This window comes from Drosophila novamexicana, unplaced genomic scaffold (genome assembly GCF_003285875.2).
Source record: "Drosophila novamexicana strain 15010-1031.04,08,12 unplaced genomic scaffold, DnovRS2.1 tig00000817-arrow-arrow-pilon, whole genome shotgun sequence".
NCBI lineage: Eukaryota > Metazoa > Arthropoda > Insecta > Diptera > Drosophilidae > Drosophila > Drosophila novamexicana.
In genome coordinates, this window is record NW_020824827.1 from 984,876 (window position 1) to 1,012,800 (window position 27,925).

Sequence of the window (27,925 nt, forward strand, 5' to 3'; positions counted from 1 at the left end):
TATGTATGAGCAGCAGGGGGCACAGGGAAACAAGAACAGACGAGAGGGGGGCTGGCAGAGATCGGGTGTAGCAGCTGCTGCTGTCGCTATTTGTTCAATATGCGAAATCTACTCCACGAGGGTGAGGCCATCGTCAATATGCAACATGGCATTTTTAAACGCCGGACATGGCACAATTTATATCCTGCGAGCAAACATTTTCAAGGATATAACAGGCAGTGGGAAAAAGCACATATTTCAATTTATGATGCTTAAATTATTCAAATTATTACTTAAATTAAATTATGCAATTTAATCTGTTTATAATTGGAACTGAATATATAAATATATATAATTTTTGTCCTCACAAAATAATGAAAATTCATTTAAAGGACTATTTTTAATTTTTTAATATATTTATATTTATTTATATAATATATCCACACAATTTATTGTCACAAAAATAAAGAAAAATCAAAAAGAAGTCTCAAAATAAGCACAAAATACCAGATAAAACTCAGTTCAAGGCGGTCAAAAAAGTTGCCACAAATTCTAGAAAAATTGTCCAATCTTTGAATATAAAATTTCCTCAATGAATGCCACTCCAAAATATCAAACGCCTTCAACTTTGGCAAAACTAAATCAATATTAATATATTTGATTCTCCGTATAAAATTTATGCAAGATAGAAAATGCAATTCATTGACATACTTTTTGCATAGCTGGCCGGACGGAATTATAAAATGCCTCCAACATGTCGACGATGATATTACAAATATTTGTATTCTAATTATTATTATTTAGTTTTTAATTTTGATACAATTTTGAGTGTCACATTTAGATGAAAATGCAGCACTCATGCGAACTTTTTGTAAATCAAATTGTTTGCCAAAAATTCTACAAAATCTACCGAAAGGCCTAGTAAACACTTTTCCTCAAATAACTTAGGTCATGATTCGTTAACTGTCAACTGAGTTGGAACCAAATATAACATAATTTCTCTCGATATTTTTTTAATTATTTTCTATATTGAAATAAACGAAATATATTTTCCGTCATTTCTAAAGCTTGAGCTAATCACGTGGTATCTTCTGATCGAGCAGTGCAATAAATATTTCGTCCTCCACTTTTTTTATTGTTGTTTTTTTTTATCAATCTGTGCGGAGGCGAACCCAGACGTGCCACCCACTGAACCGCCCGACGAAAGTTAATTGCCGTGCAATTTTTGTTTGCATAAATAACGGTAAATTTGTTATACACATCACTTTGATTGCGCACGCTAAATCATCGCACAGCAGCAGCAGCAGAGGCGGGTACAGGTGCGGGGGCAGGGGGCAAGTGGCAGCAACAGGGGTAGATCTACCAAAAACATTTACAGTCCGAATGCAAATGGCCGTTAAAATGTTTCACATGGCGCAAAATATGTTGATAAAAGAAATATAAATAAAATACAATACATACGACATGCGCATGTATGTGTGTATATGTGTGTGTGTGGGTGTGTGTGCATTGCACACATTCGCATATTTGCGTGTGCCACATTTTTATATTTAAATCAAATAAATTATTTAAACACACAAAATGTTTTAGGCCCGGACTTTTCTCTGATAAACGGGGCACATTTACACATATTCACTATATATATATATATGTATGTGTCTGTGTGTGTGTGTGTGTGTGTATGTCGATATTTTGTCACATTAAATTGCGGGCGAAATCAATAGATTCAAGCTGTATCTGACAGATACTTTTAATTTCACGATAATTATGTTTATTATTTTGTAAGCCGAAAATTCCAGCGCCAAAAACCTTTTAATCATATTGATTGATGGATTCAGGCAGCAACAGTCAACTTCAGCACTGCCACGCCCATTCACCTGCCTATGCCCCCTCACCTGCTTTCCCCTTCCCCAACAGCAACCACAGCTGGCAATTGCACTTGCAATATATTTGCCAGCGCTCGTAAGGCGCTTGCAGCAGCAACTGTCAAGCATCAAAAAACACACCACAGCGCATAAAAGCTTAACACACACGAAGACACAACACACACACACACTCACACACAGACGCTGGCAAATTCATCTGTCATCGCGTGTGTAGCGCTAAAGCTTATGACGTTAATCCGTTAAATGCGCCAAATGCATGCAAAACTTTGCGCAACTGCAGCTGCATGTGTGCATGTGTGCATGTGTGCATGTGTACATGTGTGCATGTGTGTGTGTTGTGTGTGTTGCTGTGTGTGTCAAGTCTCCAAGAGTTGCTTTGTTAACATGTACAAGTGCGCGATCTACATATAAGCGGCATGAGTCTCCTTCACGGGTGTAGCGACGCCTACATATGCATGCGAAAGGCTTTTTTGTATCTGCGCGCCAAAATCGGGCAACCGAAAGCGTTCAATCATCGTTAGTTAACATATTCTGTTGCCTGCCTGCCTGCCTGCCTGCCGGCGGGGCAAGCCGAAGCGAAGCCAAAAAAAAAAAGAGAACTAGCAAGCTTGCTTTAAATGGGCGTGACCGACTAGAAGATACCCTAAAAACAGCTCGGGAGGAACGCGTGCACTCACCAATTATTGAACCATTTTAAATCAGTGTATACGATATTTATACTATACAAATACTTATATATATATATATGTATATATTTAACTATACTTGTTTTGTATTTGGGATATGGGAAATTATATATATATATGGAGGCAATTCACACTGTTCAAAAGTATATTTATTTGTCTTTCGAGCTGTTCCATAAATTTGCATTCAAAAACATTATGCCCCTTTTAGTCACATATAATGGGTATACACAGAGGAAGAAACTCAAGTTACAAAAGTTTGTGAGCACATGAAAACAAGATAGACGCAGAGAGTTGAGTAAAAATGTGCAAGCATTTTTGTGGTTTTTTAATACACACTATAGATTACAGTGCAACTGTCGAAATGTGAGCAACAGGCAACAGAAGCAGGCACCTTTGAGCACATAAAAATATAAATTATCTTGAACAGCATCAAAAAGCGATCGAACAAGACTTTTACAGGTCGGTTAGCGGATTCTTGTCTTGTCCATCAAATTTTCATTTGAATTTATTTGTTATCAATAAACTGACTTGCAGTTCCTTTAAAGATTCTCCGAGGACACAAATCGAAAAATGCTTACCTCAAATAACTTCTCACTTTCCCAAAAACGATCACATTTGGAGAAATACCTCCAACATCTTGTACATGAATGAGTGCACAGTTAATACTCTGACAATTTCATAGTGATTGAAGAAGAAACAAGTTAATAATGCATTTTTATACAGCAGGACGTATCTTTTCTTGTCTATGTGTAAGTGAAAAGGGAAGTTTGACTTTCTGCGGAGCTGCTGGGAAGGGTATCTGCTAATTGGGCCCGATCTTGAGTTAAACATGTGCACATATTTTAACTCAAAGTGGGTTAGGTTCATGCAAATTCATGGATGCACGGCTGAGCTATTGACGTTTTGAGGTTGTCTTGCAGCAATTTAATGTAATTAAACAACACTTAGAGGGGTTCGTTCGTAATGAAATTCGAATTTCAGCTAAAAACGAGCTGAAGGCTCTTAGCAGGGAATGACTGTGCGAAAAGTGTGCGAGTGTGCGAGTGTGTATGTGTGTGAGGGGGGGGGGGGGGGGGGGGGGGGGGGGGGAAGGAGCAGAAGGCGTTCGAAGAGGCATTGACTGCAGTCAGTCGTGTGTTAAAACGCAAGTTGACAGGAAGAATTTTTGATTTAACCAAGTGCATGATCTATGACAGCAAATGTGTCCCACACAAAACCAGACCAGGACACACACACACACTCATACACACATACACATACACAGAGAGAGGGAGAGAGAGTGAGAGCCAGTCGCAGGATAACTGCGAGCCACATTTGCTTGGCATGCTTCGTCTATTGCCAGTCAAGAGTTAACACGAATCAATTACGACACTGCCAGCGCAGATAGAGAAAGAGAAGGAGCTACAGCTAGATAAGGATAGACAGATGGAAAAGGCAGCAGCAGCAGCAGCAGTAGCAGTAGTCAGTGGGAACTGCTGTCATATGACATTTGACTTGGCTTCTGACTGAAGGATTTACAATTTAAAGCAAGTGGCCAATAAAGCAGATGAACGACCAAAACCAAACGCAGAAAGAGCACCAGCAATATGCTGCACACACACACAATCACACATACTTACATATACTTATATGTGTGTGTATGTGCAAATCTACTCGTGTATTCCGAGTACTCGATTCCTGGCCAAGCGGTCATGCCAATATCAATCGACTTTATCGTCCGCTGCTGACAACGACAGCTGAACACATATATTCACACACATGTGAGTGTGAGTGGGCGTGTGTGTGTGGGGGCGTTGTGGGTGGCAATGTGTGTGCATGTATTGGTGCATAGTGTGTGCTGGCTCTTGATGTAATAAAAACCATAATTACACCATAAATGACAGCTGTTACACCGGTCTTCATAGTTGTAGTTAGATTGCGCAACAGCTGAACGGAGGCATATTAACAGCAATTTTCCAACTATAAAGCAACTAATAGCTGGTTATTATTGTTGACGCCAGCAGCAGGTGACAAAACGTGTGCCCGCACATGTATACAAAATACCCTTAATTAATAATCTAAGCTAGTAGGGGGCCAACGATTATCAAGTTAGCAAGCTTTAAAAAAATAGTGACCAGGATCTAGAGCATGTTGTGATAGTATCACGAGATATAAAACGTATAAGGGAATACATTTAGTTATACAGATAAATGAACTTGTCCTGAGTGAATGAATGAATGAATGAATGACTGACTGATTGATTGACTGACTGACTGCTGACTGACTGACTATATGAGTATCAACACACAGCCCAAGTCATAAAAGCTAAGAAGCTGACATTTGTACAGAAGCTGCCTTTTACGTCGACAGTAAGCCCTAGGACCGGGTTTAGAGTGCCGCAAGAAGGGTTAAACGCGTGTCAAAGTTTAAGAATAAAAGCCCCCCGAAAGGCAAAAATTTGTTTGTTATATAATAATAAGGATATTTTAAGTTTCTTTCTTTTGTGCTAATATTGAGGGAACATGTCTGTGAAGAGAATTGAATAGACCGAGCAACGGCGGGTAATTTTAAGGCATTTACTATATACCCTTTATATATACCCGAGTTAACATAGCTCCGTCTGACCTTCGATATGTTTGTCTCTTTCTATGCAAACTTTTCTCACAGTTTTGAAGATTTCCTGATGAAAGTTTGCCTTTTTTGTGCAGGCAGTAAATAAGTTGATTATTTGAATATTTCTGCACGCCGAAGATCTAATACCCTTGCAGATCCAACAACGGGCGTTGCCCGTATCTAAAAAGCACAGGGAAAATAGTTAATGCCGATTTTGGTCAAGATATCTCTATAAACAAAAAAGATTTTCAATCAAAAACCTATGGCAGATATATGATATAGTAGTCCGATGTAAATAAAATTTTGCAAAAATGAAGGGAGCATAGTGAAATCTTTAAATGCCGTGTTTAATCAAGATATCTTGAATGACAAAAAAGTTTTCCATACAACAATTTCATTTTCGACCGATCGTTCCTATGGCAGCTATATGATATAGTGGTCCGATCCAGCTGATTTTGACATATATGCTGCGTGCCACAGATAAAAGGACTTCTGCAAAGTTTCATAAAGATAGCCTTTAAACTGAGAGACTAGTTCGCATAGAAACAGACAGACGGACAGACGGACATGGGTATATTGACTTGGCTCTTGATGCTGATCAAGAATATATATAATCTATGGGGTCGGAGATGTCTCCTTCTATGCGTTACACATATCACGACAAAATTACAATACCCTCTGCAAGGGTATAAAATCCAATACCTGCCTTTTGTCGACTAGTGAATGTAGCACACGCTCTCTCTCTCTCCCTGTTTCTCTCTCTGTCGTTAAGATAACATATATATATATATTTCTAATCTGATTAGTTCAGTATGTTGGTACTTTTATGCAATTAAAATTCGAGTCCAAATCTATGCGGATAAGCTACAAAAAGCCCCGTAAATGCGATTAGTGAAAGTCGAATAATTAACTACCTGAACTAATGATGCTTGAAACTCGTTAAACAAAAGCAACAACAACACAAACAACAACAACAACATGAACAACCTCATAATCAAACACAGCTGGAGCAAAGATTTCAATTAGAGCACAGCAACGGCTAACAAAAGATAACCGGCGGCACATTTTTCGACCAAACATTATGTATCGTGTGCGTATAATCAATGCAAATGTACAAAGTACAGCCCCCCCCCTCCCCCCTCGATATGCCACGCCCGCTTTCGCACAAAACCCTGTGAAAATAGTCGGCAGTATACGCAGCGCAGCATTTTGCGTAACTCATTATGCTGGGGGAACGCATTTTACAGAATTACCATTACCTACACAGTCAATACAAACAGGATGGCAGGACACGCACACACACCTACACACATTTGCAGCTCCCAGCCAAAAGAGAAGCTGCTGCAGCAAATAATAGTGTGCAAGTACTTGGCGGATGTGGGCGGCTCTGGATATGGAGCGATGACTGCCATGGCAGGGTTATTTGAACAGCGTTGCGGACATATCGCGTTTTGAGCTACCCGAGGCAATGCACTATGGGCTAATCCGAATTATTTATTAGCAAAAAGTATTTCTTCAAAATATTTAAATTGAACCCACTTTTGATAAAGAAAATTGCTACACTAAAATATCATACGCTTGCATTCTTACAGAAATGTTAACATACAGAAAAATGTTAAGATAACACATGACCCATAACATGTTATGTGAACAGATTTGCGGACATGTCGCGTATAAAAATGCCCGAAGCAATGCAACTTTCAATAACTTATTAGCAAAACAGTTACTTTTCTGAATATTTTAAGTAACTACACTGTTGATAAATGAAATACTACAGCCAAATAACATACGCTTTAACAGAATTGTTAACATCAACAAACATGTTAAGATAACATATGACATATAAGAGTTTTGAGTTGCCCGAGACAATTATTTAAAACTATACCTGGGTTAAAATTGAAAAAAAGATTTTCAACGTTAAAAGAAAAAACCTGGTTTGTAAATGTGTGCAAAAAATTGAAAAGTATTAAAAGGAAGAGCTCAACAAACTTCGCTAGTATCTTTGAGCTCTAAGTTATTGTCACAAAACGTATGCAGCTTTGCCATGGTAATGAGCGGGCGGAGGATCTCCATGGCTATATTGGCACCTCATCGGCGGGCATGTGCCATAGAGTTATACTCGTTTTGCTACTTTCGACGTCAAATTGTGGTAGTCAGGCAATTGCATGTGCCCCAATAGCTGCCCCAACCTACGCGCTGTGCGCCAACACTTCCTGTGCTCAGTCTATGTGCGAGTATGTGTGTGTGTGTGTGTGTGTGTGTGTGTCGCGCTTCCGTGCCGTGGTTTGTTTGGCCTTTTGTTTGGGCACAAGCCAACGCAGCACATTTCAATGAAATTAGAGCGTAAAGAGCCAAGTCTGGACATGTGGACACACATTGAAACGCATTTGGAAATGCGGTTAGTGAAGCGGCACACACCGCTAATGTGTTGTTTATAAATCTTGGCCCACAATCAAATATGTGTGCGTCAATTAATTAACACACGCACACGCACACACACACGCACACGCACAAAATATGGCCAAAGTTTTCAACACATATCTCGTGATTAATTTAAATGGCGCATAAACCAAGCAGCCGAGAGAAAGCGTCTACCAAAGGACCCACCAGCGTCCAACTTTGATTAGCCACAAACACTTTCCAGGCCCCACGGAGACGACTCGTTAACTTGTCTGACCATTCGGTCATGCATTTTGCATGAGCCCGGCCAGCTAATAGCCGTTTAGTGGACTCCTGTGGACGCTACTCCACCGGTCGACTCTGCTCTACTCCAGTCTGGTCTGGTGTGGTCTGGTCAGCACTCTGTTTGGCACTCAGCGAGCTGACAACACGCAACCGCACGCATCTGCCACGCAGCCACAACAAATGCAATAGACGTGAGCTGTCTGATACATATTTTATGTGAATTCTGCTCATCAGACTAGCTGGCCACACACAGCTCTATTGTGCTTCAAATTAAGTAAAAACCACAAATAAAACAAAACACAAAATTTGCAAATATCCTTAAAAAGGCTGCTGCTGATCAACTAAGTGCCGCAAAGTAAAGGAGAAAGCTTGAAAGGGAAGTTGGAACTAGCAAAAGTTAACGACTGGAAAAGAAACTTAACTTAGAGCTTAGCTTAGACGAACATTGATACTCTTTCTAAAAAAGTCTCTAAAATAGAGTCAGAGAGCGAGAGTGAGGAAGGGAGAGCGAGGTAGAGGGTACTCTAGATGTCAATTAATCATGTTTTTTCTCTTTAAAACAAGGAGAAATTATGGACATCTTTGGCAAGCCGAAGATTTAATACCCTTTGTGAGCATTTGCCTAATGATTTTGCAAATATGTGAGAATTGTAAATGCTGAGATTCATGAAAACATCTTGGAAAACACAATATTCTTCGTAACAAAAATGATTTTTCTTTTTGACAGATTCTTCCCATAGAGCTATATAATATAGTAGTGCGATCCTGATAAGATTTACCTCATATATAAGCAGCATAGTTTAGTTACGGAATGCCGAGTCTCGACCAAACTATCCTGATAAACAAATAAGTTTTCCATAGAAAGACATCATTTTCGGTATAGTTATATGATATAGTGTTGCGATCCCAACGATCCCATTCATATGATCAAAATATTAACCAATGCAAAGTTTCAAGACTAGTTCGCAAACAGATACACGGACATGGCTAAATGGACTCGGCTGTTGATACTGTACTCGAATGTATATCTCCTTCTATGCGTTACACATTTCATGACAAAACTATAATATACTCTAGAAAGTGTATAAAAAAACAAAACAACATTTCATTTCCCTTCCTTTCTTATACTAAACATTGAGTCCATCTCTAATACGAATCCGGACAATTATGGTGCCAAATGCCATTCCCGATCGAGCGAGAGAAATGAAGAAAATCAAGAACAAGTAAGAGGTTCTAGTCTGGAGCTCCCGACTAGGGGATACCCTGAGCCCTCTTCTTCCAACATCAAATGCATATATATATTCTATTTTAGAAGCTATATGTCAAGTTTGGTGACTCTTATTATTATTTACCAAAATTGCCCAAAGAACAGGATATCGATATCGATTGCTTGGAAAAGGATTAAATTATAGATTATCGGAAACAAACTCGATCTGCGCGGGAACTAGGAGCACCTACATCTAAGACTTCAAGTCTCTAGCTCTTGGATTTCGCACAAATACAATATACCCTTATACCCATTTTTAATGGGTTCAGGGTATAAAAATGTAATTCAAATTTTGATCATTTCTTAACTCTGAGTGTTTAAACACATTTCACTTTAATCTACATTTACATCTGCCACATTCAAAATACTTGTATATTTACCCTTTTTTTAACTATTTTAAATAAGTCAAACAAAAATATTTTATACTGAAGATTAGCCAGATATTTGAGATATATTTGAGAAATGTATTTTTGTGCTTTATTTATAAAGTTGTCTGCGTGGCAAGCTATTTGTCAAACTTAAATACTTTTATTGAATTTGCACGGCTGTCTAGACCCCAGCGGGAAGAGGAATTAGATGCAAAAACAATAATTTAATAACACACAGTGCGACAAAGAAGTACACACATCAAACACACACACACACGCCCGGAAGGCAAGTGTTGTGTCTATTTGTGATTCAAATTCAATTATGAGCAACAACAACAAGAAGAAAAATGCCATAAATAAAAGAAATACATATGTATGCAAGTATATTTATATGCAAAATATAAATAGAGAGCGAGAGAGAGAGAGGGGGAGAGACGGTGTGTGGCAGGTGTAAAAGAGAAAGGAGGCCAGGGGAAGAGGAATATTTATTATTATTTGGCAAATACCTTGAGGGCCACCTGAGCGTCGAGAGTTCATAAATAAGATGAAAAATTGGCAAAACGAAGCCAGTGGCAGCAAAATTTGATAAGAGACCACCTCGAGCGAGACACACACACTGACACACACACACACACACCTGGATACACAATAATATTAGCAATATGTAATGGCAATCAAATGTGTAGTGTAAATAATAAATAACAATTTGATGTACAGTAGCCACTTGGTCAGCCGCAGCCGCAGAGCTGCCAATAAATTGATAAAATATGATGAGACCGAGCCAGTTGATGGCCGGGAAAGATTAGCGCACGGGCACGCAACAGACCCTAAAAGGTGCTTAACGCAGACGGGGACAAAGGTCACACACACACACACACACACACACACAAACACACAGACACACACACACGCGCATTATTTATTTGCTGTTTGCCTAATGTTATTTATACCTTTCAATTACAATAAGAGCAGAGCAAACGCTCGCAAATAATAAAGCATGACCCATCAGCAATCAGTCGGGACACAAAACGCCACCCCCCCCCCTCCCACTCCCCCTTAACCCCTCCAACATGCCACTGCTCTGTGCGCCCTTCACTATCAAGCGTAATGCGTGCGCATAAATAACTCCAACCGAGCCGCACAACATAAAGGTGTGAATATTAAGTCACCCCCCCCCCCCCCCCCCCCCCCGTTTCTCCCCACCACCTGCAGCAACAGCTTTTGCCACGCCCCTGTAGCGCGTCAAAAATTTACGGCTGCCCGTAAAAGTGGCGCCTCACTCATAACTCAAATTCATGCCTCCCAGGGGAGGCCAAGCGACCGCTAACTCATTTGATTTTGGCGGCATACCCTCCCCCCTTGCTACTTAGCCCTCCACCCCACGAACTGCTGGCTGGGGCATCTCGAAGAACTGAACAAATGAGGCAGCCAACCAATAATTCACAACGAAAAACCACAGCCAGAGATCTGGGCAGCAACTAGTCGGTGTGCGTGTGATGTAATTATAGATTGGCAAATTCTCAAAATTTTCATTAATTCTGCGCTTGCCGCAGACAAATGTCAGCTCTAAGCGACTGGCTGTCCTGCTGTCCGTCTGTCTGACCGTGCGACTGATTGAGCAGCGGATACATTTGGACAATTGATAAAATGTGATAAAACACAAACCAACACACAGGCACACACACACACACACAAACAAAGAGAGCGTCACGAAAAGACAAATGAGGGCAGGTTTGTGCATTAGAACGTGGCGCACGAGCCCTGCCCTGTTGTTGTGGCGGGCAAAGGAGTTGGCTAACAAATTGAATTTATAGCCAACGCTGAAAGCAGCTCGTTGGCGTACAACTTGGCCAACAGCAGCGTGCTTTGATTTATTAGCCAGATATGGCGCAAGCATTTAGTTGCTTTTCATTTCCGACTTTGGCACTCAGTTTGTGATTTTGTAGACAAACGCTTTATAAAATCTCAACTAATTTGCCTAAAAGTAGGCAATGCCCGAAAGGCATTTGACCTTATCGCCGGACATGCATCTAAATGAATGTGGCGTGCCGCTCCGCCCACCCGCTGCGCACGGGCACAGTCAACACTAAAAATATTCGCCCATTGATATGACACTGTGTTTTATAATTTATAATTGCCACGCAAGCAAACGAAATATAGAAAGACAGTGAATGCTCGCTTGAACGAACATTTGAATCAAATAACTAATCTACGTTCCAGTCTTGTTTTTTAGCACTAACAGACATTACCCAGCATCGCCCTGAACTGGCGACCTCTCACTTCTTAGTTCAACGCTCCGAAAACTTCATGCAAATTTTGACAAAAGCTCAAAAGGAAGCTTCCGCAAATAAATGTTGACAAACTTTTCCATTTATTTAAAAAAAACAAGTATGAGGTTCTTGTCGGGAGCTCCCGACTAGGGGATACCCTGAGCCCTCTTCTTCCAACATCAAATGCATATATATATTCTATTTTAGAAGCTATATGTCAAGTTTGGTGACTTTAGCTCTTATTATTTACCAAAATTGCCCAAAAAAACAGGATATCGATATCGATTTTTATCGATTGCTTGGAAACGGAGTAAGTATCCGATTATCGGAAACAAACTCGATCTGCGCAGGTACTAGGAGCACCTACATCTAAAAGTCTCTAGCTCTTATAGGTTCTGAGATCCTTGCGTTCATACATACGGACAGACGGACAAACGGACGGACAGAGACAGACGGACATGGCTAGATCGACTCGGCTATTGATGCTGATCAAGAATATATATACTTTATGGGGTCGGAGTTGCTCCCTTCTGCCTGTTACATACATTTGGATTTTGCACAAATACAATATACACTTATACCCATTTTTAATGGGCTCAGGGTATAAAAATGTTGTCCAGGGAACGTGCGCCCCAACGGAAGACATTTTGTTCGAAAAACAAAACTCGAATAGAATTTGAATTGTTTGCCCCTAAGGAGCATTCACTGTACTTGTGGGTATGTTTACCCTCCCCCCGCATGCTGCTCGGGATCTTTATAATGCAAATGCCGGCATTTTGATGCCCTTATCAAAGATATTTCCATATATGCGGCATTTATACGCAACTTTCCACACGTCGCCGACGTGTGGCGTTAAATCGATTTACATACTTCACAGAATGCCTACGTAAGCGATTGTTTTTGCTTTTTTTTTATTACTTTTTTTTCTTCCTCAGCTTTTTTGTTTATTCCAACGGGACAGTGTCGCCATTTTGTAAACGTGTGTGTGTGTGTGCGTGTGATAATATTTTCAATACAAACAATATGGAGTGCGTAAATATGGGGGGGAGAGAGAGAGAGAGAGATAGGGAGAGAGAGAGCGTGTGTAACAGAGCTGGGAGCATCTTTCAAGTGACATCAAATGTCACCATACTATAAAAATGTGCATATGTATATATATCACGCATAACATATATATATGTATATGTATATGTATGTGTATGTGCATGTATATGTATACATATCACGCATATGGAATTTGGCAAACGTAAATCGTACGCCCTGCCCCATATGCGAAATGAATTGAACATGAGAAAACTATTGCCAAATGTGAATGGCAGCTAGAGATGAGCGCGTGACACGAAAAATTAATAGCAAATACACCTATGGTCAAAAAAATAGTTACTTTAAATCAATTTGTGCAAATATTTCAAGCTATTTATACCCTGCCTGTCATGTTATTTGTGATAGAAATAAAAGTAAAATATAATAAAAAACTAAAAATACAAAAAAAAGGTTGCCTACTTTGAATACCTAACTCCCATATGAATAATAGAACGTTGTTGATTCATTTAATTAAATTTTTTCCTAATTTTCCTTATTTTTTCTTGCGTCTTTTATTCTTAAAAGCTTTACCTGTTAGTTTTTATTATTTTATGCCAAACACGCTGTCATCTCTAAAAAACAAGGCACACGTGCAGATTGTATAAACTTCAGAGCTGCAAAAGTTTTATATATATTACAGTGTTTACTAAAAATTATACATATTCATGGCATGAATTTGAACTTCACAGAGACTGTTAGTTTTCAAATGTTTACATAATGCTTTATGAGCTAAACCTTTGAAATGGCAAACGAGTTCTAGTGGAAAAACGTTCTATGTGTAAAGCTCAGAGGAATTCAGAGCAAATTTATGAACATGCACACATATCCATATGCATTTGGCTTATTAAAATGAAGACTCTATGTAGCATAAAGCTGACCCTGTACTCAGTACTCCTTTTGCAGAAAAGTTGCACAAATTTGTTTTAAAATTGAAATTAAAAATGCTCTAGTTGGGAGTTCGTGACTGGGGCATATCCACAACCTCTTGGTGGTATATATTATTCTAGAAGAATCAAAGTTGTTGATTCTAGCTCTTAAAACCTAAGAGATTGGCTGAAGAATACAAGGTTTGGATATCGATTATTATCGATTGCTTGAAAACGGGGCAGGTTATCGATTATTAGACCTACGTTCCAAATTTCAAGTCTTTAGCTCTTCTGAGATCCTTGCGATCCACGTGGCTAGATCGACTCGGTTATTAATGCGGATCAATAATATATATAGTCGGAGATGCTTCCTTCTGTCTGTTACATGCATTGGCACAAAAACATTATACCCCTTTTACCCAGTTTCAATAGGTCCTGGGTAAAAAAAGTATGTATTTAATTCGAAAATTGCAAATATAGAAACTTAATATTACAATTTATCAAATAGAAACTTAATATTACAATCAAATTAATGTTTTGCTCTAACTTTCAATAATTAATATCTTTTGTTCACATCGTATTGTTAATAAAAATGTTGGCTGTCATTGACAAAGCTGGCCTAGAAGTTTTTCGTTTTGGTCAAAATCTATAAGTATATTTAAGCCGACTTGGGCGAATGCAGCTTAACCAGCGACACACTCACGTAATTCTCCATAAACTTCCTTTACGCGCGCTCTCTCTCTCTCTCTATCTCACTCTCTCTAACTGAAAATCGACATTAGCGGCATTAAAAGTTGTGGTCCCCCCACCCCTCCCTCTCTCTCTCTCTGCCACCCTCCCTCTTCCGTTCTACCCACAACACTTTATGCTTAAGCATAGGATATTCCATGACAACATGAAAAACTTTGCGCTTTCGCTTTATTAAGCGTAAAAAGAATAAAAGTTTCATTTTGCCAACGTTATAATTAATACGCAAATCCCTTGCAATGCCCCTCAAATCCCACCACCCCCCTCCCCCACCACAATCGTCTCATTTCGTGATGCACAACAAAGGGGCAGAAAAATTTGAGCTGTTCATATTTCAAAGAAAATTACGTTATTAATTTTGTTATACAGATGCCAAATATTATCTTTGTATTATGCAGATTAATGCAGTCAAAGTGCACGGGCGAGGGGTGCGAAGCGGAAAGGGGTTAAGGGAGGGGGGCGCTATCAGCATAGCTACAAATCAGCAACCGTTTTAATGCAATTCAATTAATTCCATTCGAAATCTAATTGGAGATATCGCTTTTGGGTGTCAAAACAAGGCAAAGCAAAACAAAGCGAAGCACACAATAAAAATGCAAAGCAAAGCGAATGCAAAATAAGAAAGAACAGTTATGTTCGCCGCACAGAATATCAAATACACTTGCGAACAAATGGCAGCGGTTCGCCTTTAAGTTGGCAATGCCTTAAAGTGTTGCCATACCAAAAACAATATTTGCATTGCTTGCAGTCATATGATAGATACATGAATCAATATGTATACGTTATTTGTTCTTGAAAATGCCTTGCGTCACATATTTTGTGCGGAGTTTAACGTACTTTTTACAGAAGGGTATAACGAAATGCAAACGGCAGACAAACTGTCAGCCAAAACGGGAAAGACACAGTCTCAGGAACAGCGAGAAGGGCGTGCGAGTGTATGGAGGAGGGGCGGCTGGCAACACTTGCTTGTGTGTGTTTGTGTGTGCGTGTGACGTCATTACGTAATCAAATCAAATAACGATTTTGTACATGGTTCAAATTGTTGTTGTTAGCGCAGCTTTGACAAAAAAAAAATAAATAAATAAATAAAAATGCAAATTTATTTGATTTTTATTATTTGTGAAGCGATTGTTTCTCGCTTTCAGTTTTTGTTTTTTTCGTTTTTGGCTTTTGGTGGTTTATTACGTGACAACTTTGAATTAGTCGTTTGCGGTATAATGCCATTCCACCACCCCCCCTCCCCCACCGAACGTTCGTCCAAAAAGAAGAGGAAAGAAAGAAAGAAGCGAATCGCATTTGAAATTTGACTCAAATTTGGGAATGTTTGCCAGGTCAGCAGCGGTTAACAACAGGTCAAGAGGTCACAACTAGTGAACAAGTGGCGGAAAGTGCCTTAAAAGCATATATATAACATATGTGTGTATATGTATATAGTATAAGGTATATAGAGCATGGAAAATCTAGCATCATACCCTGTAATTAGGCCGAATAGTCACAAATATAATAAGTATATTCAAAATATATTAGAAACATAAAGCGCAAGCAGAAAATCGAAATAAGTCAGTTGTGATCGACTTTGACATACCCTGCACTTAAGCTGAATAGTCGTAGATATAATATATACAATAAAATCCATTTAAAATATAGCGCAAGCCAAATCTAGTTGATTATGCAGCAAATCAAGAGAAAATGTTAGCAAGTGATCGACCCTAAGACACCCTGTACTTGCGGCATATAGTAAAATATATTATTTATGCAAAACACAAAGCGCATGCAAAATATATTTGATTAAGCGCCAAATCTAATTAAAGAAAAAAGTCACAAGTGATCGACTATTGCATACCCTGTACTTAGGCCGACTTTTGCATCCAGTACAAGAGAGTTTCAGTCATGATTGTTTGAGCAGCAGATCATTCCAAAACTCAGTACTAAAGCAGTCGAGTCGAAAGTGATCGACAAGCAGTATAGGGTATCTGGTAATACTATATTATAGTTCCAACTGCTTCAATCGAGATTGACAAAATGAAGCAAAACTAAAGTAAGAGCCAAGTTTATACCCTGTACCTAGTTCTGCAGTGTTCTAAGCAAGACTGATCGACCAGAAAATACCCAATAGTTGACAAAGACGACACTCCAAAGCAACCTTGCCCGAAAAAATAGTGTTGGACAACGAATATATTCTCTATCAGCATGTTATACCCATTTAATCCGTTTCTTCTCTGTGCACAGGGTACACAAAGGAATTTATAGGCACACGAGCGAACATAATAGCTTAGTAGACCCATTGATATCTCTCACAATTTTGCGTAATTGGATATTAGTAACTAATTGGAATGCGCTCTTGCAAAATGATTTATTCATTAACAAAATCAAAGCTCACACCTCGACAATATACGAAATGGTCCGACATACCACAAATGAATTTAAATTCCAAAAATTATCATGATTAAATGTGTGGCCCGAATTGTTGTTGTTCTTGTTGTTGTTGTTGTTGTGCTAATTAAGTTGCAAGTAGTTGCCTCTAATTAATGATGAGCGATTAAAATGCATTCCCAAGTGCTGCTACACAAACAATTGAAACCCCAAAGATGTAGATAGTAGAAACAAATAGTTAGTCTTGGACAATTTCGAGCGTACATACATATATCTTTAATCTGAAAATGAAATGACCCCGAGGCGGCAGTTTTCAAATGCTTGGTCCAAATGCTGCTCTTTGGTATCATATAAGCAACAGCTAACAGCAGCAAAAACACAAAATAAGTGTGTGCTCTAGTCACCGACTAGGAAATACCCTGCACAGAGAGTTAAGTTTGCTTTTAGCGAAATTCTTCCTTTTTCTTACCTTAGCTCTATGCCAAATATGTTCTTGATTAACTTCGGCGTTTATGAAAATTTTGGGACATATTTAAAGCATTCAAATATGTGTAAAACTCTTTTTCAGAAAGAGGTATTCAAAAAATTAAATATACCCAATTTGGTGTCTCTAGCTCTGATAAGCTCTGAGATATGCTCATAAAACAGCGCCGATAACGATTAATCGATTAATATTAATCGATTTCATAAAAGCAAATCAATTTATCGATTATTTAAAATTAAATTGTACTGCCTGGCCTTTAGCGAGATATACCTATCAAATATTATACCTGTAGCTATTATAATTTCCGAGCTCGAAGCTTTTGATGGATCAATTCGACTGTCATCAGGAATATATATACACTATAGATTTCGGCCTGACTTCTTCTGCCTATTACATGCACTTGCGCACAAACATCATACCCTTTTGGCCATTTGCAATGGGCATAGGGTATAGAAACAATAACAGCAACTGTTTTGGCTAACAAACCAACAACTAACAAAACAGAGCTCTAAACGTTTACGAAATGCAGCGTGCCGGGCCTCCGGACGTTGAAATCAATTTTGCGAAATTTTGTTTATTTATAACATTAAGAAGTAAACCTGACCAACGACAACAGGCGACAACAACAGCACGCAAAGAAATTAATGATATGATTTAAATGCGGCAGCCAAAATACACTTTCATACAGAAAGCTTAGGCTCAAAGGTTTTATGAAATATAATTTATATGTTGTCAATCATTTTATATAGAGCTCAATCCATTTACATAATGGTGTTTGTATGATAGAGATCGGAGAGTTTATCTTTATAGATAATACTGGAATTCTTTTGTAAAGGGTATTAAACACTTCTATCCGGTTCAAGTTTCTTCTTAATCTGTCTTGACATTACTTTTCCACCCTTTTTCCACCCTTCAAAAGTATAATATAGGCATACATATAGATATGCAAACATTCTTAATCGAATTTGAAGGCGATCGGATGGATCAAAAAGATATAAAAGAACCAATCAAGACTTTCCGGAGACTGAACTATCAAAAATTGTTGAATCACGGATTCCTTTTTTAAACAGATATTTCAGCCGAACTTTCCGTTAAAAAAAAGTGGATTCTGCGTAAAGCGTGAAACATGTCACAAAGATGTTTCAAAATAAATTTGAAGCCAATCGGATGATTGAGAAAAAGTCTCATACAAATATTTTATAGTTTAAGTTATGCTTCCTGTTCCCTAAAATCGCCCGGACTATAGCTCCATATAGATTATAGTAAAAGTCTAATATGCAGAATATATGCACTTACCACTGCCACTATTTGATGGATAATTATTTATAATTTAAATTTGATCTCCAAATCCGATTGGGCGACTTTCTAAAAGGCAAGAAAATGAGCAAAGTTGAACAATAAACACAATTTAAAGTAGGCATAGTACCCGGATTGGAAGTGTATGGCAAAACGTAGGCCGTTCACTTGCCCATCGCTCTTTCCCATTGCGGCATTAAATTACAAGAGTGGCCCAGTCAGTCGGACAGGTGAGCAGGTGATCAGGTGAGCTCTGCGACGCGTACAGCTGATAGATGTTGGATTTGGTTTGCAAAGTCTGCAAAGCCCGGTAACAAGCGATACCGATATACCGATCCACCTGACGGCGGATGGCCAACATTATTTAGTTTTTATTTTCGCACTTTTTGCATAAATTAAATACAAGTCGAACGCGCGCGCGCGGGCCTCAATGTCGGCGATAGCTGGCGGCGAGTTTAGTTAACGTCTTTGCGCGCAGCGGTTCGGTTCGGTACGGTTTCTGGGTATGGCGTCGCTCTGAAAGGCAAACACAAACAGCGTAACGCAAATATTAATAACAAATACGATATCAAAGCTCTTTTACAATGTGTGAAGATTTACCCAGATCTTTGTTGCTGCCGCTGCTGTTGCAGTCGCTATTGTTGTTGCCCGCCGCGTTGACTGCCGCGCCGGGCAGAGAAAGCGTTGTCGGGCAGCAGCCGGCGCCGCAGCGTGTCCATTATCCGGCTGGTGTGGATTTCTTTGAGCATGAGTTCAGCAGCCTGGCGGCAGGTGCGTCCAAGCCGGCCAGTTCCATAGTTTCCATACTAAGCTCTAACTCTTCTTGCAGACGAGTTTGATCCGTTCGGGCCGGATATCGGGGATGATGATCTGGGCATTGACGATCCGGAGACCATGCCGCGCTTGTTCCAGGGCGACATTGCCATCGATCCCTATACGTACATTACGCTGCGTCTGGGCGTGAATCCCATGCGACATCCGAAACGCTTGTGGCCCAACGGCACCATACCCTTTGCGATTAGCCCGCGCTACGAGAGCAGGGAGCGACAATCTATTATGCATGCTTTGTGGACATTCAATTCGCTCACCTGCATCCGGTTTTTGCCATACGATGGCTATGTGGAGGATTATCTGCTGATTGAGCCGCCCGAGGAGGGGCCGCAGGGCTGCTGGTCGTATGTGGGCAAGCGGGGCGGGGAGCAGGTCGTCGCCCTGCAGCGGCCCGACGAGACGAGCGCCCACTGCTTCAGCAGCGAGGGACGCATCATGCACGAGCTAATGCATGCGATTGGCATCTACCATGAGCAATCGCGCGCGGATCGGGACAACTTTGTGAAGATCCACTGGGACAATATTGTGCCGCGTTTCCGTAAGAATTTCAAGCTCGTCTCGCGCAAGCGGGGCAAATACGCCTTCGACTACGATTACAACTCGGTGATGCATTACGGCGAGTACTATTTTAGCAAAAAGAAGGGTCAAAAGCCAACGATGACGCCGCTGCAGCCGGGCGTCCGAATTGGCCAGAGGAAGACGATCAGCCAAATTGATTGCCTCAAGATAAACGATTTGTACGGCTGTCTGAATGGTCGGCGTGCCAAAATGTATAGGGCGTTTTGTAGTTTATTAGGTTTGTAGTTGTTGCACTAATTGTATTTTTATTTGAATCACATTGATTTGCTAATTTAATAAATTATACACATTGCGAAATTGCACGCGTTTTTACTGTTTTTAAATAACTGTAAAGTTGCCACTGCAGAGCGTTGCCACATTCACAAATGGCATTGCGTCAACTTAATTCCACACGAAAGCCAGCAGGTGGCGCTATACGCGTTTGAGTAGCGCAAAGTGTCGAGCGACTGGCTCAATTTTCAAATAATTTTGTTATTCAATGCTTATGTAACAAAATATTCGTTGTTTGCATATTATTTATATTTCTTAGCACATAAAATACAAGCAACTGGCATATGCAACGTTGTCTGACGGAACAGTTTTGGTGTACAGAACATCGATTGCAGTCAATGCAACCCTCGTTGCCAATCGATGTAACGCACGATAGTTTGTTGCTGCAATATCGTGGGAAAAAATTCATCGTCTTTCATTTCCATTTTGGACGAGGTTAGGTAAGAACACGCGCGCATAGACCTGCACGAGTTTAGTGCATAATAAGTGAAAATTGTTAGATTATTAAACGAAATAAATTATTGCTTAGTTAAATATGTTAAAATTAGTACAATATGTAGCGCGTAAATCGTGCGAAGCTGCGACGCTACCCACATGCAGCTGGCGCAATTTATTGATTTCACCAAACAGCATGGAAAAATGTGTAACGCAACGTCGCCATTTTCTTTTTTGCTCGACCAACAGAACAACCAGCAGCAGTCTTGCTTCCATCTGCAGAGAACAACCACAACAGTTCCAAGGGAGCCGGTCTAGCCAGGAGTCAGCAGTACCCACACATAGAGTATTATTCAGTTGCTCCCAGCAGACACAGCGTGCGTTTCATTTGTCGTCAACTCGATACGAAACATCCAGATTAGTCGACGAAGCACTCCCAGCAGACAGGCAAACTACTACTTTGTCCAAACGTACGAGGAAATCGCTTTTTATTGACCCAGACGAGCAATCAGAGGAAATCAAAATTGAAGGAATAATGTAAGTAAATTTCTAATGGAAATTCAATGAAAAACGCGCTTATAGAAACATGTACATGTATGGGTACATATGCTGTTGTAGTTGTTGGGGTTTTTTTCCGTCGCCATTTTCTTGCCCACGCTTTGCGCTCAACGTTCGTAAAGTCTGTATACCTCGAAACTCAACGATGAGTAATTAATGAAGAGTTGCAAATGCCGAAGGGAAAGCAAACAGCGGAAAATCAACTTTTTTTTTGTTGTTCTTCGTTTTTCTACTGTTATTATTTTTCTTACCCGCAAGCAACAACTAATAGCAAGAACCACAACAACAGGAAAAGGGGTGGGGGAAATGTCAGTGTACGTCATAAAGAGAATTGGCTTGATTTGTGAAACGTGTCTTTACTTCGTTTGCTTTTTTATAGCATTTTAATTTGTCTGTATGCCCTCAACACGAGCACGCAGACACAGCGTGCAACAATGTGTGAGTGTGTGTGTGCGCCTGTGTATGTATTGGCGGCATTTTTCGCGTGTGTTGCTCATGTATAACAGTTCGTAGTACAGTTGGCGTGCCCATGATTTTTTATCGCCGTCTGTCAAAGCTAATACCACTACCTAGCTGAATTCTCCATCTCTGTCTAACTCTCCCAGTTTGTTAGTTTAAAATGTCAAACGACGCCAATTGATTATGAGAGTCTGCCCGTCGCCCGTTTGCACTGTCGTGTGCGCGCACGATTTGCCTTTTTGCATGCCTGAAAAGCGACAGGTAAAGCACACGACAGTGTGTAGAGAAAGAGAGCGGTGGGGGAGCTAGGCAAGACATTTGCTGTCTAATAAACGTTCAGCGTTTTGTTCTGTCAGTTGGCCAAGTTAGCGTGCCTAGAAAAAAACAAAGGGCGGAGTAGCCCAAATTGACAGACATTTGGCGGGTGGGAAAGGAAATGAGAGGGTAGCATTTTATGGGCAGCACATTGCAAACGAATAAACCGATACGTTTCACATTTCTGTATGTGTGTGTTTGTGTGTATAATTGATTAATGTCAAAACTGTAACATTTGTGTTTTGGCTGCCGCTGCCAGGTGCCGAGTTGTATAGTTGTATGTAAATATTGTATAGTTTAGATAAATGCTGGTCTTGCATGTTGTTGTCAATCAAATTTGCCTGATTGTTTGCATTATTCGAAATTTATTTAATTTCGTTAACACGCAATTAGTTTTATTTAAGTTTATTGCGGTTCTATTGCTGTCTCGCTCTCACTCTCACATATCAAATCCGTCAGATGTTTGGCGTTGCCAGCCAGTCGCAAAACTGACTGCAAACGAACAGCATGCGATCAAAGTGGGCGCCGCATTAACAATTTCACAAGCTCGGATGACATTTAATATTTCTGCAGACGAAAGCAAAAAGTCAAACGAAAGCAAACTAAATATGTTGAAATTGGATAAAAGTGCACTAAATGCAAAAAGTACACAAATTGGTTACCGCATTGCCAAAATTTAAGTTGCCAAATCAAATGAAGTGTCATTCTAGCATATTTTTTTGCTTTTTAAAACGTAATTTATATGAATTGCATTTTCTTTAAACAGGGCACCGCACGACCGTGATTTTGGATCCGGACCACGTGGCGGCCGCGACCGCGATGACGATCGTCGCGGCGGCGGCGGCGGTGGACGTTTTGGCGGCGGCGGCGACTATCACGGCGTACGCAATGGTCGCATTGAGAAGCGTCGTGATGATCGCGGCGGCGGCGGTGGTGGGCGCTTTGGCGGCGGTGGTGGTGGCGGCGGCGGCTTCGGCGGTGATCGTCGCGGTGGCGGCAGCCAGGATTTGCCCATGCGCCCGGTGGACTTCTCCAATTTGACGCCGTTCAAGAAGAACTTCTATCAGGAGCATCCGACGGTGGCCGCTCGCTCGCCGTACGAGGTGCAGCGCTATCGTGACGAGCACGAGATCACAGTGCGCGGCCAGGCGGCCAATCCCATACAGGACTTTGCCGAGGCCTATCTGCCTGACTATGTGGTGAAGGAGATTCGTCGCCAGGGCTACAAGTCGCCCACACCCATCCAGGCGCAGGGCTGGCCAATTGCAATGAGCGGCGCCAACTTTGTGGGCATTGCCAAGACGGGCTCGGGCAAGACGCTCGGCTATATACTGCCCGCAATTGTGCACATCAACAACCAGCAGCCGCTGCAGCGCGGCGAGGGTCCCATTGCCCTGGTGCTGGCGCCCACACGCGAGCTGGCCCAGCAGATACAGCAGGTGGCCACCGAGTTCGGTTCGTCCTCCTATGTGCGCAACACGTGCGTCTTTGGCGGCGCACCGAAGGGCGGTCAAATGCGCGATCTGCAGCGCGGCTGTGAGATTGTGATTGCCACGCCCGGCCGTCTCATTGATTTCCTCTCGGCGGGCTCGACCAATCTGAAGCGTTGCACCTATCTGGTGCTGGACGAGGCCGATCGCATGTTGGACATGGGCTTCGAGCCGCAGATACGCAAGATTGTTTCACAGATACGTCCCGATCGCCAGACGCTCATGTGGAGCGCCACCTGGCCCAAAGAGGTTAAACAGCTGGCCGAGGACTTCCTCGGCAACTACATACAGATCAACATTGGCTCGCTCGAGCTCTCGGCCAATCACAATATTCGCCAAGTGGTCGATGTTTGCGACGAATTCAGCAAGGAGGATAAGTAAGCATTCAGTCCACATCTCTGGCCAATCCCATCTAGTCCGAACTATACTCTACTTGCCTTACAGACTCAAGAGCTTGCTGTCGGACATCTATGATACCAGCGAGAATCCCGGCAAGATCATCATCTTTGTGGAGACTAAGCGTCGCGTGGACAATCTGGTTCGATTCATACGCAGCTTCGGCGTGCGCTGCGGCGCAATTCACGGCGACAAATCCCAGTCGGAGCGCGATTTTGTTCTGCGCGAATTCCGATCCGGCAAGTCCAACATTCTGGTGGCCACCGATGTGGCGGCCCGTGGCTTGGGTAAGTTAACGTTATGCATGAGCAATTCACGTAGTTTCACGACGTTCGCGCCATCAAGCCTTTGCCATACTAGACGCACACACACACAGACACACGCACACACACACACAGACACACGCACACACACTTAAACATTTGCCCATATAAACATTTGCTTGACATGCACACAGTGAAAACTCGCTAGAACGGACAGCCAGGATTGATATAATTGTAATTGTTAATAAGAAGTTAAAGAAAATATCCCATACAAAAACTCTTGGTCCGATTCATCCTATAGAGCTGCATAATATAGTAGATCGATCTTGACGGATCGTTTCTATTTCATCTATAAGAGTTCCATATGAGGCTAGACTGAGAATTAAGAAACTAGTTTACTCTATGTCTCTAACTGACGGATCAAGAATATATATACTCGCTGGAAGAAATGCCTCGATTCATATATATAAATACAATTTGTTTTGTTGCCAAAGTTTGTCCTTTATCGAGCTGTCCGCTTTACAGAGCTTTCACTGTACATCCCACTAGACTATAACTCCCCCTTCCCACCAAACAAGCCCCACAGATTCAACCGCCCGCCAACCCCCCTCCTCATCAACTGCATCTAGACTTGAAGACAAGAACAAATTAGCGTGCGCGCGAACAACTTTTTTATATAAATATATATAAACTGTTTTTAGTCGTAAGCGCCCCCCAAACAAAGCTGAAAAAAACTTTAATAATCAACATAAATTTTTATTCCATACCCCACACCCGACCCGACCCCGCCCCCATAACCATGCACCCGCCTCCCTGCAAATGCCACCCACAAAAAAAAACCCCGTAAATTATAAATATGTGTGCCTTGTGTTGTGCACACACACACACAATTTTGTCTGTGTGCGTGTCTCTCTCTGCCTCTCTCTCTCTCTCTCTTTGTCTCTCTCTCTTCCTTCTTTCTCGTTTACAGAGGCCGTTTATTGTAGTATGATGGGGAGGATAAAGGACAAACAACAAGTCCCAAAACCTGTACTCGTAACTTGAGCCGACTTTTTCAGCTCTGAAACTGTGAATGAAAGAACAGAAAACAATTGAATTGTTGAGATAATAGAATGTTCAACTGATCCTTCGAGTCGTCGTCGTCGTGTTTCGTTCGTGCTCGGACGCGCGATGATCAACATTAACATACGAGACGAGGGCTTATATATATATATCCCCAACATCATGCATCATACGTGGCCTCTGCAGTCCTCACATATCGAGAAAGAGTGTTGAGTCAACCAACCAAAAAGCCAGCCAGCTAACCAAACCAAAGCACAACAAGCAAAACGGTCAAGAGGGGCGCATCTTGGTTGTCACCAGTTGAAGGCGGCGCTACAATGCAGGCACATAATTATATATATATATATGTATATGTCGAACTTGAAAGGCGCTGATGTCGTCGGCCGGCCGGTTGCTAAGCACACACCACAAACATCAGCCAGGCAGCGACAGCAACACGGAATGAATACCCAGCCCGAAGGATGCACACACACACACACCCGCACACCCAGACACAACCACATACACAGACACAGAGAGAACCATTTCCACTATTAAAGCTGTCCCAGAATTGGAATGGAATGTTGATGATGGATCTCAGGAAGGAAGAGAGCTGTGTGATGATCGTCGTCGTCGTCGTCGCTGCTGCTGCTGCCTCTGCTGCTGCTGAGTGCCTAGCTACCAATTGGGCCGCCACGCCCACTGCCCAACTGCCTGCGCGCCGCCAACGCCCGCCGTCTAGTGGGTGGCAACTGAACCTCTCCTGGACACCGCGACGCTTGTTTGAAAAAGTTGTTCAACAAAAAAGAGTTTAATTTAAATAATAGAAACACACATATATGCCGCCGCCGCCTCTCCCTTCTATGGAGGAGGATGCGGTTACCGGTTGGCCTGGCCCGACCCCCAGCCCCCCAAGTCTAATGAGTCGAGTCGAGTCGAATCGAGTCAGATGAGGTGCACGCGGGGCTCAATGCAACAAACTCTCGCCGCTCGCGCTTCGCCATGCGATGTATCATATTTAAATAATATAATGTACATATATATATATTATTGTTGTTTGGAGAGAGTTTGGACCACGAGCTGCGCGGCGCCACAAAACTTTGAGATTTTGATTGAGAGAAAAATTGAGTGAAACAATTTGTAGCACCAAGAAGGTAACGTACATTTTGAAACATTTTCTTTTTTTCGTAAAAACAAAACCAAAAAAAAAATATATCAAATATTATATATACATATAGAAAGAAAAAAAAAAAGAAGCTGAAAACATACAAAATATAAACTTTACTCGAAAAGCGAATCAAAAAAGACAAGTGTATTCAAAGTGTAAAAACGTCTCGGAAAAACGCTAAAAATTGTTGTTGCAAAAGCAAAAGCAAAGCACCAAAGCAAATAGAAAATTGAAAACAAACCATTTGGCAATTTGCAAACTGTGTTTTTTTTAGAAAATAAACCAAACACAATTTGATTTATATTAATCTATAAACAACACGTTCCATATCTATTTCTCACACACATATGCGCAGACGTCGATGGCATCAAGTATGTCATCAATTTTGACTATCCACAAAATAGCGAGGATTATATACATCGCATTGGACGCACAGGACGTTCGAATACCAAGGGCACATCCTTTGCCTTCTTCACGAAAAACAATGCCAAGCAGGCCAAGGCGCTCGTCGATGTGCTCCGAGAGGCTAACCAGGTGCGTACAGTTAGCGATTCGCATATATAATCTGAATTGTATTTAACCATTTTTTTCCGCTTTGTTTGCAGGAAATCAACCCCGCGCTAGAGAATCTGGCACGCAACTCGCGCTACGACGGTGGCGGTGGACGCTCCCGTTATGGAGGCGGCGGCGGCGGTGGTGGCGGTCGCTTCGGCGGCGGCGGATTCAAGAAGGGCAGCATCAGCAATGGACGCGGCTTTGGCGGTGGCGGCGGCGGCGATGGCGGCGGCTTTGGCAACCGGAACGGCGGCGACGGAGGCGGCCGACACACGCGCTTCGATTAAGCTAAACACAGAGGAAACTAACTATAGTATCAGTTGATTTGATTAGCAAATGAGAAGCAGCTCCTCCCCCCCTCCTAGAACATAAGATTAATTTAAGTAATAGCTACAAATTAAGTTTTCGTACAACCAACTACTCGTATCATCGGTTTGTCCCCGGACGAGCAAATAACCCACAACCAGAAGAGGGGTTAGATGTGAGCCGAAGCAAACAATCTTCTTCTTCAACATAGCATTTTATGTTAGCAAACACTTGTAAATTATTTTGACGCTTGCTCCACACACAACAAACAACACACACTACACACTTAACACTCACTCCCCTGCGAAATGGTAAACACAATATTATAATATCATGTGATAACTTTTAATTTAATACAATATAATCACTTTAAACAACAACAACTTAAACGAAGCGCGTCGTGTGTAAGGCAAAGAGCAAAGGATCATTCCCGTCTCGTTCCCTTCTCTTTTTTGATGATGATGACCAGGAGCAGAGGGCTCGGCTCCTTGTGATCATCATTTAACTTTTGGATACCTTTTATGGCACAATAAGAACTAAAGAAAACAAAAAAATACAATACAAATGAAAAAGTATGCAATTGTATGTACAAGGAGAGAAATTCTCACAATTAAAAATGTTTTAATTTTTCTTTTGGAAAATAAATGTGTGTGAACCTACTTACAACAGCCAAAAGC

The 27,925-nt window shown here is 41.3% G+C and overlaps 2 protein-coding genes across 5 annotated transcripts in view; both read left to right on the top strand.

Moving 5' to 3' along the window:
• Nucleotides 1-20,489, top strand: part of LOC115764132 (low choriolytic enzyme) — a 33,591-nt gene extending 13,102 nt beyond the window's left edge. The window contains exons 1-2 of one of the 2 annotated variants that reach the window (XM_030707003.1): nucleotides 18,643-19,353; nucleotides 19,412-20,489. In XM_030707003.1, the coding sequence (XP_030562863.1) occupies nucleotides 19,167-19,353; nucleotides 19,412-20,217 (993 nt within the window). In that variant the 5' untranslated portion in view covers nucleotides 18,643-19,166 and the 3' untranslated portion in view covers nucleotides 20,218-20,489. Of the gene's footprint in view, nucleotides 1-18,642; nucleotides 19,354-19,411 lie in introns of those variants that run through there. The other variant, XM_030707004.1, reaches the window with a different exon arrangement.
• A 293-nt stretch (nucleotides 20,490-20,782) lies between these two features.
• On the top strand, nucleotides 20,783-27,907 carry LOC115764130 (ATP-dependent RNA helicase p62). 3 transcript variants are annotated; one of them, XM_030707001.1, is made up of 5 exons: nucleotides 20,783-21,234; nucleotides 22,796-23,896; nucleotides 23,964-24,202; nucleotides 26,743-26,921; nucleotides 26,993-27,907. In XM_030707001.1, the coding sequence occupies exons 1-5, from the start codon at nucleotides 20,798-20,800 to the stop codon at nucleotides 27,227-27,229; spliced, it is 2,193 nt and encodes a 730-aa protein (XP_030562861.1). In that variant the 5' UTR covers nucleotides 20,783-20,797; the 3' UTR covers nucleotides 27,230-27,907. The 3 variants fall into 3 exon arrangements, 2 of the variants coding, with proteins under 2 accessions (XP_030562861.1, XP_030562862.1); XR_004018008.1 differs by lacking the exon at nucleotides 26,993-27,907 and adding an exon at nucleotides 25,149-26,373 and having other exon boundaries at nucleotides 20,813-21,234; nucleotides 26,743-26,825; XM_030707002.1 differs by lacking the exon at nucleotides 20,783-21,234 and adding an exon at nucleotides 22,623-22,705.
• Nucleotides 27,908-27,925: the final 18 nt, after the last annotated feature.

Coding starts and splice junctions, on each gene's coding strand:
- LOC115764130 (XM_030707001.1), top strand. CDS start 20,798: ATGTTAAAATTAGTACAATATGTAGCGCGTAAATCGTGCGAAGCTGCG. Junction 21,235..22,795: donor ATCAAAATTGAAGGAATAAT/GTAAGTAAATTT, acceptor TTCTTTAAACAG/GGCACCGCACGACCGTGATT. Junction 24,203..26,742: donor TGTGGCGGCCCGTGGCTTGG/GTAAGTTAACGT, acceptor ACATATGCGCAG/ACGTCGATGGCATCAAGTAT.